This window comes from Malaclemys terrapin, chromosome 10 (assembly GCF_027887155.1).
Source record: "Malaclemys terrapin pileata isolate rMalTer1 chromosome 10, rMalTer1.hap1, whole genome shotgun sequence".
In the NCBI taxonomy this organism is placed as follows: Eukaryota; Metazoa; Chordata; order Testudines; family Emydidae; genus Malaclemys; species Malaclemys terrapin.
In genome coordinates, this window is record NC_071514.1 from 75648470 (window position 1) to 75660153 (window position 11684).

The 11684-nt window shown below is 57.8% G+C and overlaps 1 protein-coding gene across 1 annotated transcript in view; it reads right to left on the reverse strand.

Annotated features, from left to right (window-relative positions):
- Positions 1–8725, reverse strand: part of INTS1 (integrator complex subunit 1) — a 36754-nt gene extending 28029 nt beyond the window's left edge. The window contains exons 1-10 of the mRNA XM_054042494.1: positions 8677–8725; positions 6842–6929; positions 6167–6457; positions 4929–5125; positions 3253–3390; positions 2220–2379; positions 1620–1725; positions 1103–1289; positions 810–955; positions 356–497 (exon numbers count right to left, since the gene is read on the reverse strand). Coding sequence (XP_053898469.1) covers positions 356–497; positions 810–955; positions 1103–1289; positions 1620–1725; positions 2220–2379; positions 3253–3390; positions 4929–5125; positions 6167–6457; positions 6842–6899 — 1425 coding nt within the window. The 5' untranslated portion in view covers positions 6900–6929; positions 8677–8725. The remainder of the gene's footprint in view (positions 1–355; positions 498–809; positions 956–1102; positions 1290–1619; positions 1726–2219; positions 2380–3252; positions 3391–4928; positions 5126–6166; positions 6458–6841; positions 6930–8676) is intronic.
- Positions 8726–11684: the final 2959 nt, after the last annotated feature.

An 11684-nucleotide genomic window follows, 5' to 3' on the forward strand; every position in this document is an offset into this window, starting at 1 on the left:
GCACCAACATCCATGGACAGAGACTAGATACATCGAGTCCCTGCTGGCGTTATCGCCACACCGAGGCCTGAATGAATTCACTGGGGAGCTCTAATGGGACAGCCACAGTCACGGGGGGTTTCTCCTGAAGACGACAGCACCAGTGATTACAAAGGCACACACCCAAAGGGTTCGGGAGTCTGACAATGCCCGTGCACGTTTGTTTCAGACAAACACTGTACACAGATTTCCAAACCAAAGGAAATACCCGTGCAGTTGGGGAGACTCCATAAAAATAAAGATCGAGTTCAGCCACTCCCCCCCCGCAGGTATGTACTGATCACACACACAACACCTGCAAGGCCACGGTCCCTACCTTGGGTGCTAGCTCGGAGCTGTGCTGTAGCACTGTGTAGAGAATCTGCATGTTGTTGGGGTTTCTTGCATTTGAAAGTTCATTGAAAATCACAAACTTGACCATGGTGCCCAGGTTGTCCCTGTGAGCATTCAGCAGCTCCCTGCAAGGGGAATCCAGAGTTAGCAGAGCATCCCAGGGACTAGGGATTTCTTACTATTGGGCATACAGTTCTAGTCTCTAAGCTCCCGTAACAAAGACAAGAAGGGAAGACACCATGTCCTCCAGCAGAGAGAAAGGACTGTCTGCCAATCAATCACTCGGTGACACTCAGAACTCCACATGCCCTCAAGAGGGGATGCTGAGAGACTGCATTCAACCAGCCCTCCCTTCCAGTTCTTTAAACAGAAGCTGGGCCCCTTTGAAAACACTGCACTGCATTCAGACTGACACACGCTCCCATTAACTTGCTTACCTGACACACAGCATGTAGTGGTTGAGAAGGACTTTGGGTTTGAGACGGATTTTGATCAGGTTGGAAATGACCTCCATGTCCTCAGAGCCATGTGTGTTGCAGTTCATACAGACTGACATGAGCAAGTCCTGGGCTGGTCTGGTCAGCTACACAATAAGACCAGAAAGAATCAACAACCAACCGCTATCACAGACAAAGTCAGAAATTCCTGGTCCTACTGGCCTGGCCTCCAGACAAGTTACAGTGTAATTACAGCCTCGATCGTCAGGAGAAAATGCCTCCAACACTCTTACCTTTGGGTTCTGCAACCACATCTCAAGCCTCTGAACAGCCATCAGCCGGACCTCTTTATAGCCACAAGTAGCTGTCAGCAGTCGAAGGAGGTTCCTGGAGACGTTATCCATTGGCTGGCGCCGGTTGAGCTGGTCCCGTAGCATGTCCAAGACATACTCTTCCACACTCTCTGCGAGGTCTTCATATCTGAGGCACAATAATCCCATGTTTGCTCACGTCCAAACTCTTCCTTTACCTAGTATCTGCTGAAACACCTCCCACACATAACCAAGCCCTGGAGAGCACAGGCCACTCAACAGCACGGACAACAAACCACTCTGGTCTCCAGGAGTTGGCACAAACCATTCCAACGTCACTGGGCTGTATCTAGGGGAGACTATCTCTCTAGGGTGTGCCATAGGAGAGCTGGTTGGGGGACGCTAGAAGCTTTGCGAGAGTGGTTTCTGGATTAGGAGTCTGCACAGAGAGCTGCAATGCCAAAAGGCTCTGCAATTGGGGAGGGAAGGGGCACTGTACCTGGGCATAAGCTGTCCCTCCTGCTCTGGACTCATCTTCTCCTCTGCAATCAGCAGTTCACTCTGGCTGTCTTCCTCCTCTGCCATGGCAGGGTGGGGGCTGCTCCCTACAGATAGACCAACACACAGTCATGAATGGATGTAACAACTCCTCAGCAACACGCCTTCCAAGAGACCCTTCACTAGCACTGAGGGATTCTGCTTCACGTAGCGACCTGCAACAGCCTCCTCCCCAGAAGTCCTCTTACCAGCGCCCCTGCACTGGTGTTCAGCCACACCTTGTCACTGCTTCCCCCACAATCTTCTAGGTGGACCTTTCAGGGCGTTGCAGTACTTAGAGGAGCACACAAATCCCATCCATTCCTCCTGAAAAGTGACCTTCTTCCCCGGTGGTCCTTGCATCTCTCAAGGGGAGGAGTGGGCACTAGAGAGCAATGAGAGGTGCCCCATCTCACCAAACAGGAGCGTGCTTCCCAAACCGTGTAAGCCCTAACTGGGATCCCCTCTGATGAGCTGTTACTAGACTATCAGGCTAAAAATATCTCTAGGCTCCGATCCTCTTCTCAACCACCTTGGCTCCATTGCCCAGGCACCTCCTTACCTGCACTAAGATCACCTCCACTGCGGCCAACCTCCCCATGTAACAGCATGCTCTTTGGAGGCATCTTTGTACTGAAGGCTGTCTGGATGTTATCCACAAACGTCTTGCAGTGAGGGCTGTCCACCCAGATGCGCTCTCCAAGCGAGTCCTCAATGTAAACCTGCCGGAGGGCAACAAGCAGAGTATAAATGGGAGCAATGCTGACATCTATCCATCTTCGGTACTTACGTGGCCCAGTCACTGAGACACTTGCGCACTTGACAATCTTTCACGTATTTATCCTCCCCACAGCCCTGTAAAGTAGGGCAGGGCTATTATCCCTGTTGCATGATGGGGAACTGAGGCCCAGAGAGACTTGCTCAAGGTCACACAGGGAACTTCTGAGGGGGCAGGGAACTGAATCCAGGTATCCCGAACCCCAGGCTAGTATCCTAACCACTGGGAAATCCTTCTTCCCCAAAACTGTGGGTCTCCCCCGTTTCATAGCTAGATCACTTCAAAATATTTCAGTCAGCTACTGCTGCAGAACTAACAAACCTGGCTCTGTAACTCTAGCAGCAGAATCTCATGCTTTCAGACCCAGAGATCAAGCCCCACAGATGAACCATCCAGGAACAGCACTGCACAAGGATACGCTGGCTCCTGATTGTGCATCTCAGAAGGGAGAATATGAAGGCTAGAGAGAGGCACAGGAGGCAGCAGCATCTCAGTGTTGAATGAAAACCGAGCTGCAGACCTTCGTTTGAGAAACAGGGACTTCATCTCCCACAATCTTCCAACACAGCCACTGGTCCTGTTGCTTATCTGCCCCCACCTCAGACAGCGACCTCCTTTTTTCCAGTCTCCCCACAGCAATAACGCACTCTCCCCTCTACAGCATCACAGAGTAACAGCAACAAGGCCTCTGCTCCTCTCCAATGTCACCTTGCCCTCCCCTACATGGTGACAAGCACAATGACGTTGGCCAGCTCCTCTTGCCCCGCCCACCATGGCATCACCCAGTGGGAGAGCTCTCCCCATAGCTACCATGTACCTTGACAAAGATCTCCGGCCAGTTCTCATCCTCTTCGTAAGCCGCCATAAGAAGATTACAGGCCAAAACGGACACCAGGCTGTTCCCTTTGGCTTTGAAGTTGATGGAGGCATCTCTCCGGAGGAGGCTGCACAGTGCCTGGAAGATGTCAGACAAGAATCAATCCCTCAAAAGATGAAGACAAGGGAACACCTGTGGGTGACACTACAATGTTCGGTAACACTTGAGAGTTGTATAGTCAAAACCTAAAGAGAACCTTAGGCTACTGCCTCTGTATTAGTCAGTGACTAACACTCCTGCAGTAAACTAAGGGGGGGAGGTGCAACACCCTGGCACCCCCTTATTCACCACTATCCTACAATTAGGCTATGTTTAGTACAAAGTATGCCTTGTTAGGTATCAGTCTAAAAGTCTTGATCTACTAGACACTGTCTCGTTGGATTGTATGTGCTATCACTGTATGTGAAGTTACGAGGTTTGGCTCTGTATGTGCTACTGAAACATGTTGTGAGGTAGAGAACACCCACAAGCAGTCTTTCAGGTAGAACAACAGAAAGTCCAAACAACGTTAATGGCTTATTGAGGAAATACACACAAGCACAAGGACTACCCCAGGAACTGTGTACCACAGAAACCTCTCAGAGACAGCACACTACACAACAGGAACTGTTTGACCCAGGTCACAGCAAAAGAGCTTTCCACCAAATTGGAAGAAGATATTAAAGGGGGAAATTATCTCATGGCTGCACCTCACTCTCCCTACAACAACACACCTGAAAGTACCGGAGGAAAAAGTACTGAACTGCAGGGGGAAGTGCTAGTCCCAGGCTAAAGGGATTTCTAGCCTGTGTATAGAAACTTGGTGGAAGGCTTGTATCATCAGTCAGGATGAGAGATTACTGATTCAGACCCTAATACTGCAGACTTAGTTTGTGTTTTGTGCTATTTCTTCTGGTAACCTACTTCGATCTGTTTGCTATCATTTATAATCACTGAAAAGCTATCCTTCTCCAGTTACTAAATCTATTTTATATTTTACCCAAAACACTGTGTGGTGCTTGAAGTGCAGAGAAGATAAATCTCAGCTCAGGAACAAGAGTTGGTGCACATCCACTTTCCTTTGAAGAAGTGGCAGACTGAGTTATAAATTCATACTGGCTGCGTTTTGACCAGGGCAGGATGGTAGAGCTCTGGGGTCTTAGGCTGGGGAGCTGGGAGTATTTTGGCTGTAGCCTCTCTATTGTGGATTCATGAGTGGCTGGCCAGAGCATTCATGAACACAGCTGGGTGTGGTCCCTGCCTGTGGAGGTTGGTATGAGTGCAAGCTTGGAGGGCTTTGCAGTTTGTCACAACGTCACAGTGCAAGAGGGAACCTAGATTGGTGAGACAGAGGGCTCAGCTGTACCTCAGTTCCAGATGGCATCCCCCAGAACCCAGTCACAGTACAGGATTGAGAGAAGGAAGGCACAGAGGAACCCACCATAAAGGTCACAGTTACAGCTGTGTTAATTCAGCCCAATTCCTGGCACCGAGGCAAATGCCACTGTGCTCAGAGGCTCGCAGAGCCAATCCCAGCACTAGTAGGTCAGTGTCGGGAGCCCATGGTGCTCAAAAGTTGACAGCACAGTGAGGTGACATCTCATCACACTTGTTAATCAAAACAAACACAGTCTCACCTCAATAACCCCCTCGGTGGCAAATATATTGGGCTTGATTTTTGCCAGATACATCAGACTCAAGTACAACGTGGGGTCAGGCTTGGCTCTATTCATTTTCAGCTGCTTCGCCGCTCCACACAGCACCCCCTCAATGCGGTCGTCATTGCCTTCTGCCTCAGCTGCTTCAATCTCATCCACCAGCACAGTGGGGACAACTGCAATCACAGACAAACAGCTGTCAATACTGATCCCCATCCAGCAAAGACGGGCCCTGGGAGACTTGAACAGAGTGGAACGGCACCCTGGTTGCTTTTCCCCACCCATGAAAGCTCTGCTGAAGACTCCTGTCCCCTTTTGCTTGTATTCCTTGATCTCTCTCATTTTGGATCGATCTAAGTTACGCAACTTCAGCGTCGACGTACTTAGATCACACTTATCGTGGTGTCTTCACCGTGGTGAGTCAACGGCTGCCACTCCCCCATCGACTGTGCCCGCGCCTCTCACGGCAGTGGAGTACAGGAGTCGACAGGAGAGCAGTCGGGGGTCAATTTATCGCGTCTAGATTAGACGCAATAAATTGATCCCCGCTGAATCAATTGCTGCCTGCCAATTCCGCGGGCAGTGTAGATATACCCTTTGTCTGTCTTTCTTTCTGCTAGAATTTAACCCCATTATTATATCAAACACCAGGGAGCGGAAAAACATTCTACAAAATGACATGCAACATGCAGACCCTCAGAGCTTTCATTAAAATGCACAGTTGCCCCCACCCCCACACATTAGTTACACAACAAAGAGTTAAAGAGCTTTAACATGGGGACAATGACTTCCCAAGGAAGAGACCTTTCAAGTGCTGGTATTGGATATCCACCTGAAGTGAAAAACTAGATGGAGCAGTAGAGAGAGGGAAAAGGAGGAGGGCCAAAAGCAAAACACTATGCCCGGATGAGAGGGGAAGGATGGGAGAGTGTTCAGGAGAGGGAATCCCGCCCGGCACTACAATATCAGGGTGGGAAGCCTGCGGAGAAAGTGTGCCTGCTTTGCACTGAACACAGGAGGATGCTAGCGTTACACTCCCCATGAGCCTTACGCCAACAGTGGCATTACTGGGGAAGCACACGGAATTCCCCAAGCACCAGCATACAGACCCCAGAGAAAAGGTTCCTCAGCTCAAATGCTGCGTAGAAGAGCTGGATGCTACTATACCCCCTCTCACAATCACACAACTCGGAGCAGAAACCAGAATGTTGCTTTACCTTCGATTGGAATCACAGACGGTTCCTTTATGGAGGGTGAAATGGCCCGTTTCTCAGCCACTGCGGCCTCTGCCAGACGTCCCAGGGCACTCAGGGGAGGCGTGGAGCAGAGTTTGGGGCGTTTGGTCAATCCCGTCAGGCTGGATGCACTAGATAAAGCAGCGGACCCCTCCCGTTTACGCTCAGAGGGCAATCCAGCTGGCGCTGGCTTGAGCAGTGTGACAGCAGCTTTAGAATCATTGGTCTGGCCTTTCGACCCCAAGGCAATAAAATCTCCCGGTGGAGGATGAGCTACGAAAGGAAAACAGAAATAAGACCACAAAGTCAGAAGTCTCCATCCCCTCCCTTGAGCCACAAACCCACCCAGTGCTCTGGGCACCCCAGGCCTTAGGACAAAACAATGCAGAGACAAAGCCAAGGCAGATTTCACTTGGAGGCTGGCACCAGGGGGCAGGGCTCACAAGCAGCTGCCAGCCCTACTGGGTGGCCTGGGGGATGGGCACCAACAGCCCCACTGAGCACCAGCCAACTGGCCAGGCTCGGGGCACTATAAGAGCCTCCCCTTCTCCCTCCCAAGTTAGTGGCCAATGGTCCCGCTCAACCCAGGCTACCCTGGGGGGCCAAGGTCTGCCCGACCCCTCTCGCAGCCCTCCACTGCCAGGGGCTGGGACTCACCCGAGGGCTTGGGCACCGCACTGGGACGGCGAACCGTGGCCGGCTTCGGGCGATTCATGCCGACGGGGTCTCCGCGCCGCAGCGTCACCTGCAGGGTCAGGGAGAGGAGACATGGGATGGGCAGGGAGCGAGGCCGTGCCTGATATAGCCTCACCGTCCCCCCGCAGCTAACCCGTCCCCGCCCCCGCGCGCGCCCCTCCGCAAACCCAGCCCCCACCGCTCACCCAATCCCCACCCGTAAACCTGGGCTCCCCACACTCATCCAACCCCCCGGTAACCCTGGCATTTACCGCCCCTCTCCCCCGCTAACACCAGCCCCTCCCCCCCGGTAACCAGCCCCTCCCCCCGCTACTCACCCAGCCCCCCCGTAACCCCGGCATTCACCACCCCCCAACACCGCCCCTCCCCCCGCTACTCACCCAGCCCCCCCGTAACCCCGGCATTCACCGCCCCCCAACACCGCCCCTCCCCCCGCTACTCACCCAGCCCCCCGGTAACCCCGGCATTCACCGCCCCCCAATACCGGCCCCTCCCCCCGCTACTCACCCAGCCCCCCGGTAACCCCGGCATTCACCGCCCCCCAACACCGCCCCTCCCCCCGCTACTCACCCAGCCCCCCGGTAACCCCGGCATTCACCGCCCCCCAATACTGGCCCCTCCCCCCGCTACTCACCCAGCCCCCCCGTAACCCCGGCATTCACCGCCCCCCAATACCGGCCCCTCCCCCCGCTACTCCCCCAGCCCCCCCGTAACCCCGGCATTCACCGCCCCCCAACACCGCCCCTCCCCCCGCTACTCACCCAGCCCCCCGGTAACCCCGGCATTCACCGCCCCCCAACACCGCCCCTCCCCCCGCTACTCACCCTGCCCCCCCGTAACCCCGGCATTCACCGCCCCCCAATACCGGCCCCTCCCCCCGCTACTCCCCCAGCCCCCCCGTAACCCCGGCATTCACCGCCCCCCAACACCGCCCCTCCCCCCGCTACTCACCCAGCCCCCCGGTAACCCCGGCATTCGCCGCCCCCCAACACCGCCCCTCCCCCCGCTACTCCCCCAGCCCCCCGGTAACCCCGGCATTCACCGCCCCCCAACACCGCCCCTCCCCCCGCTACTCCCCCAGCCCCCCCGTAACCCCGGCATTCACCGCCCCCCAACACCGCCCCTCCCCCCGCTACTCCCCCAGCCCCCCCGTAACCCCGGCATTCACCGCCCCCCAACACCGCCCCTCCCCCCGCTACTCCCCCAGCCCCCCCGGTAACCCCGGCATTCACCGCCCCCCAACACCGCCCCTCCCCCCGCTACTCACCCAGCCCCCCCGTAATCCCGGCATTCACCGCCCCCCAACACCGCCCCTCCCCCCGCTACTCCCCCAGCCCCCCCGTAACCCCGGCATTCACCGCCCCCCAACACCGCCCCTCCCCCCGCTACTCCCCCAGCCCCCCCGTAACCCCGGCATTCACCGCCCCCCAACACCGCCCCTCCCCCCGCTACTCACCCAGCCCCCCGGTAACCCCGGCATTCGCCGCCCCCCAATACCGGCCCCTCCCCCCGCTACTCACCCAGCCCCCCGGTAACCCCGGCATTCACCGCCCCCCAACACCGCCCCTCCCCCCGCTACTCACCCTGCCCCCCCGTAACCCCGGCATTCACCGCCCCCCAAATACCGGCCCCTCCCCCCGCTACTCACCCAGCCCCCCCGTAACCCCGGCATTCACCGCCCCCCAATACCGCCCCTCCCCCCGCTACTCACCCAGCCCCCCGGTAACCCCGGCATTCACCGCCCCCCAGCCCCACGCTGCTCCCCGGGGCGGGGGACCCGGGTCGCACCCACCTACCACTCAAAGCCGGGCCCGCTAACACCGGAACCAGAAACTGCTACTGTCGCCCTGTGCTTGACCCGGAACCAAAACGGAGCCTGCCCCGGTCCAACGACTCAAAGGCTCCGGAGGGGGCTGGGCGCCACCTGGTGGCGTGACGGGGGAACGGTACCCGCGCGTCGCCATCCGGCGTCCAGCAACGGGAACTGCATCCGCAGCCACTAACCGTCCCCCAGCCGTCACAAGGGCTGCCCGTAGGTGACACCACCTGACCTACACCTCGCCGGGCCGCGAGCCCAGGCCAGCCCCCACCCGCCAGCTCTGCAGCGCCACCTGGTGGGCAACCGGAGGAACCGCCCCCTGCTGCTGGGCAGCTCCAACCCACGGGACCTGGACGGGGGTCCCCTCCCTGGGCACCCACCTGAGGCTGGGCAGGACAGCAGCCGGGGCCAGGGAGCCCATGCATGGCCCAGCACCAGCTGCACCGCAGCCAGAGCCCGCCCCTGAAATAGTAGGGTTACCATATTTCAACAAGCAAAAAAGAGGACGGGAGGAGCCCCGCCCTAGCCCCGCCCCTGCCCCTCCCACTTCCCGCCCCCCCAGAACCCCCAACCCTCCCCCCGTTCCTTGTCCCCTGACTGCCCCCTCCTGGGACCCCTGCCCCTAACTGCCCCCCAGGACTCCACTCCCTATCTAAGCCTCCTTGCCTCTTGTCCCCTGACTGCCCCAACCCTTATCCACACCCCCACCCCCAGACAGACCCCTGGGACTCCCATGCCCCATCCAACCACTCCCCACCCCCTGACAGCCCCCCCCAGAACTCCCAACCCATCTAAACCCCTCTGCTCCCTGTCCCCTGACTGCTCCGATCCCTCTCCCCACTCCTGCCCCCGGACAGCTCCCCCCCAGAACTCCCAGCCCCCTACCCCCCACTCCTTGTCCCCTGACTGCCCCCTCCTGGGACCCCTGCTCCTAACTGCCCTCCAGAACCCCACCCCCTACCTAAGACTCCCTGTTCCTTGTCCCCTAACTGCCCTCTCCTAAGACCCCCCCCCAACTGCCCCCCAGGACCCTACCCCCTACCTGTACCCTGACTGCCCAAAACTTTCTCCACTCCCCTCCAAAAGCCCCCCCCCGTTTCTTGACTGCCCCCTCCAGAACCTCCCTGGCCCCCTTACCCTGCTGCTCAGAACAGGGTGTTGGGCTCTGTGCCAGCCGGACACATGGCTGAGCTCCCCTGCACAACACAAAACCCGGTCCCTGGCCCTGCACAGGGTTGCCGGAGCGGGCTGCAGGAGGAGGAGCTGCCGGCCGGCTCAGAATGCAGGGAGGGGGGGGTGGGAGGAGGAAGCTGCTCCGGAGTCCAGCCCGGGACTTTCCTGCAGCCCTCCCAGCCGCTCGCTCTGCCGGGGGAGGGGGAAATCCCGGACATTGTGAGTGCTTTACAAATTCCCCCCGGACGCTATTTTTAGCACACAAAAGGAGGACATGTGCGGGTAAATCCGGACGAATGGTAACCCTATGAAATAGTAGACGCATTAGCCACTGTGAGATGCTCAATCCTCAGTCCCCCTCCCAGACGGGGGGCAGGGCAGCCCCGTTGTCCCCAGTTTACAGAGGGGCTAGGGTTACCATACGTCCTCTTTTTCCCGGACATGTCCGGCTTTTCGGCAATCAAACCCCCGTCCCGGGGGAATGGCCAAAAAGCCGAACATGTCCGGGAAAATGGCGGCTCTGCTCCTTCCCGACTCTTCGGCTCTGTTTAAGAGCCGGGCTACCCGAGCGCTACCAGCTTCGGGCAGCCCTGTGCCTCCGGACCCTGCGCCGCTGGAGCCCGGGAGGGGAAGTGCCCGGCTGGGGGCGCAGGGTCCCGAGGCATAGGGGCTGCCCAAAGCCAGAGCGCTACCGGCTTCATGGTTTGCCAGGCAGCCTCCAGACCCTGTGCCCCCGGCTGGGCACTTCCCCTCCCAGGCTCCAGCTGCGCTGGGGAAGCGCCGGCTGGGGGCGCAGGGTCTGGGGGCTGCCTGGCAAACCCTGAAGCTAGTAGCACTGGGGCAGCCCTTTCCCCCTGGCTGGGAGTGGAAGGGAGGAGGGGCGAAGTTAGGGTGGGGAAGGGGCAGAGTTGGGGCGGGGCTAGGGGTGGGGAAATGGGCGGGGCCAGGGCCCGTGGAGGGTCCTCTTTTTTTATTTATGAGCTATGGTAACCCTAAGAGGGGCTCAGCTATGGGGTGGGCCGGGGTGTCATTCCCAGCTCGGGTAGACCTACAGGTGCTAGCTCTGCTCCAGGGAGCGGGCTAAAAATAGCAGTGTGAGGGGGAGGGGGCTTGGGCTCTCCCCGCCTACAATCCCATCCAAGGTCGGGACGTACTCCAGTGGCTAACCAGGCTGTCCTGGCCCTGCTGCTGTTTTTAGTGGGCTAGCATGAGCAGTGCTCTCCCATGTACATCTGCTCCCACGAGGAATTGCGCCTCTCCGCTGCAGAGCAGCCGTGCCCTAAATGACTTACCCAGGATCCCTCAGGGATTGTGTGAGAGCAGGGAAGTGAACCCCCAGTCTGGCCTAGTCTGGCCCCAGTGGGGCTGGCAGGGGAGCTTGCTAGGGTGCATAGCACAGTAGTGCTGAATGAATCTCTTTCTCCCATCATTTCCCCTGCTCTGATTGTGGCACATGTTGCACAGGGTAGAGTCTGTTACATGCAGCCTCAGGCCAGGCAACCCCACTGGCTCAGGGGTTTTATTATTATTGGTATCAAGGTCCTACCAACACCCCTGTCAAGGATCAGGCCCCATTGTGCTGGCACCAGCCAGACCTGCACTAGAGACAGCCCTACCCCAGGGAATGCACCATCTGCATCATGACAACACACAACAGGCAGAGGGGACATACCAAAGGGGGCAGGAGGGGAGGCCACGGGAACAGGGAAGTGAACAGGTCTCCGTCATGGGATGGACACTGCAGGCAGGTAGCGTGTGCAGTGAATGCCAGGACAGACTCACCCTGCCCCGGAAACAACAGCCAGACAGCAG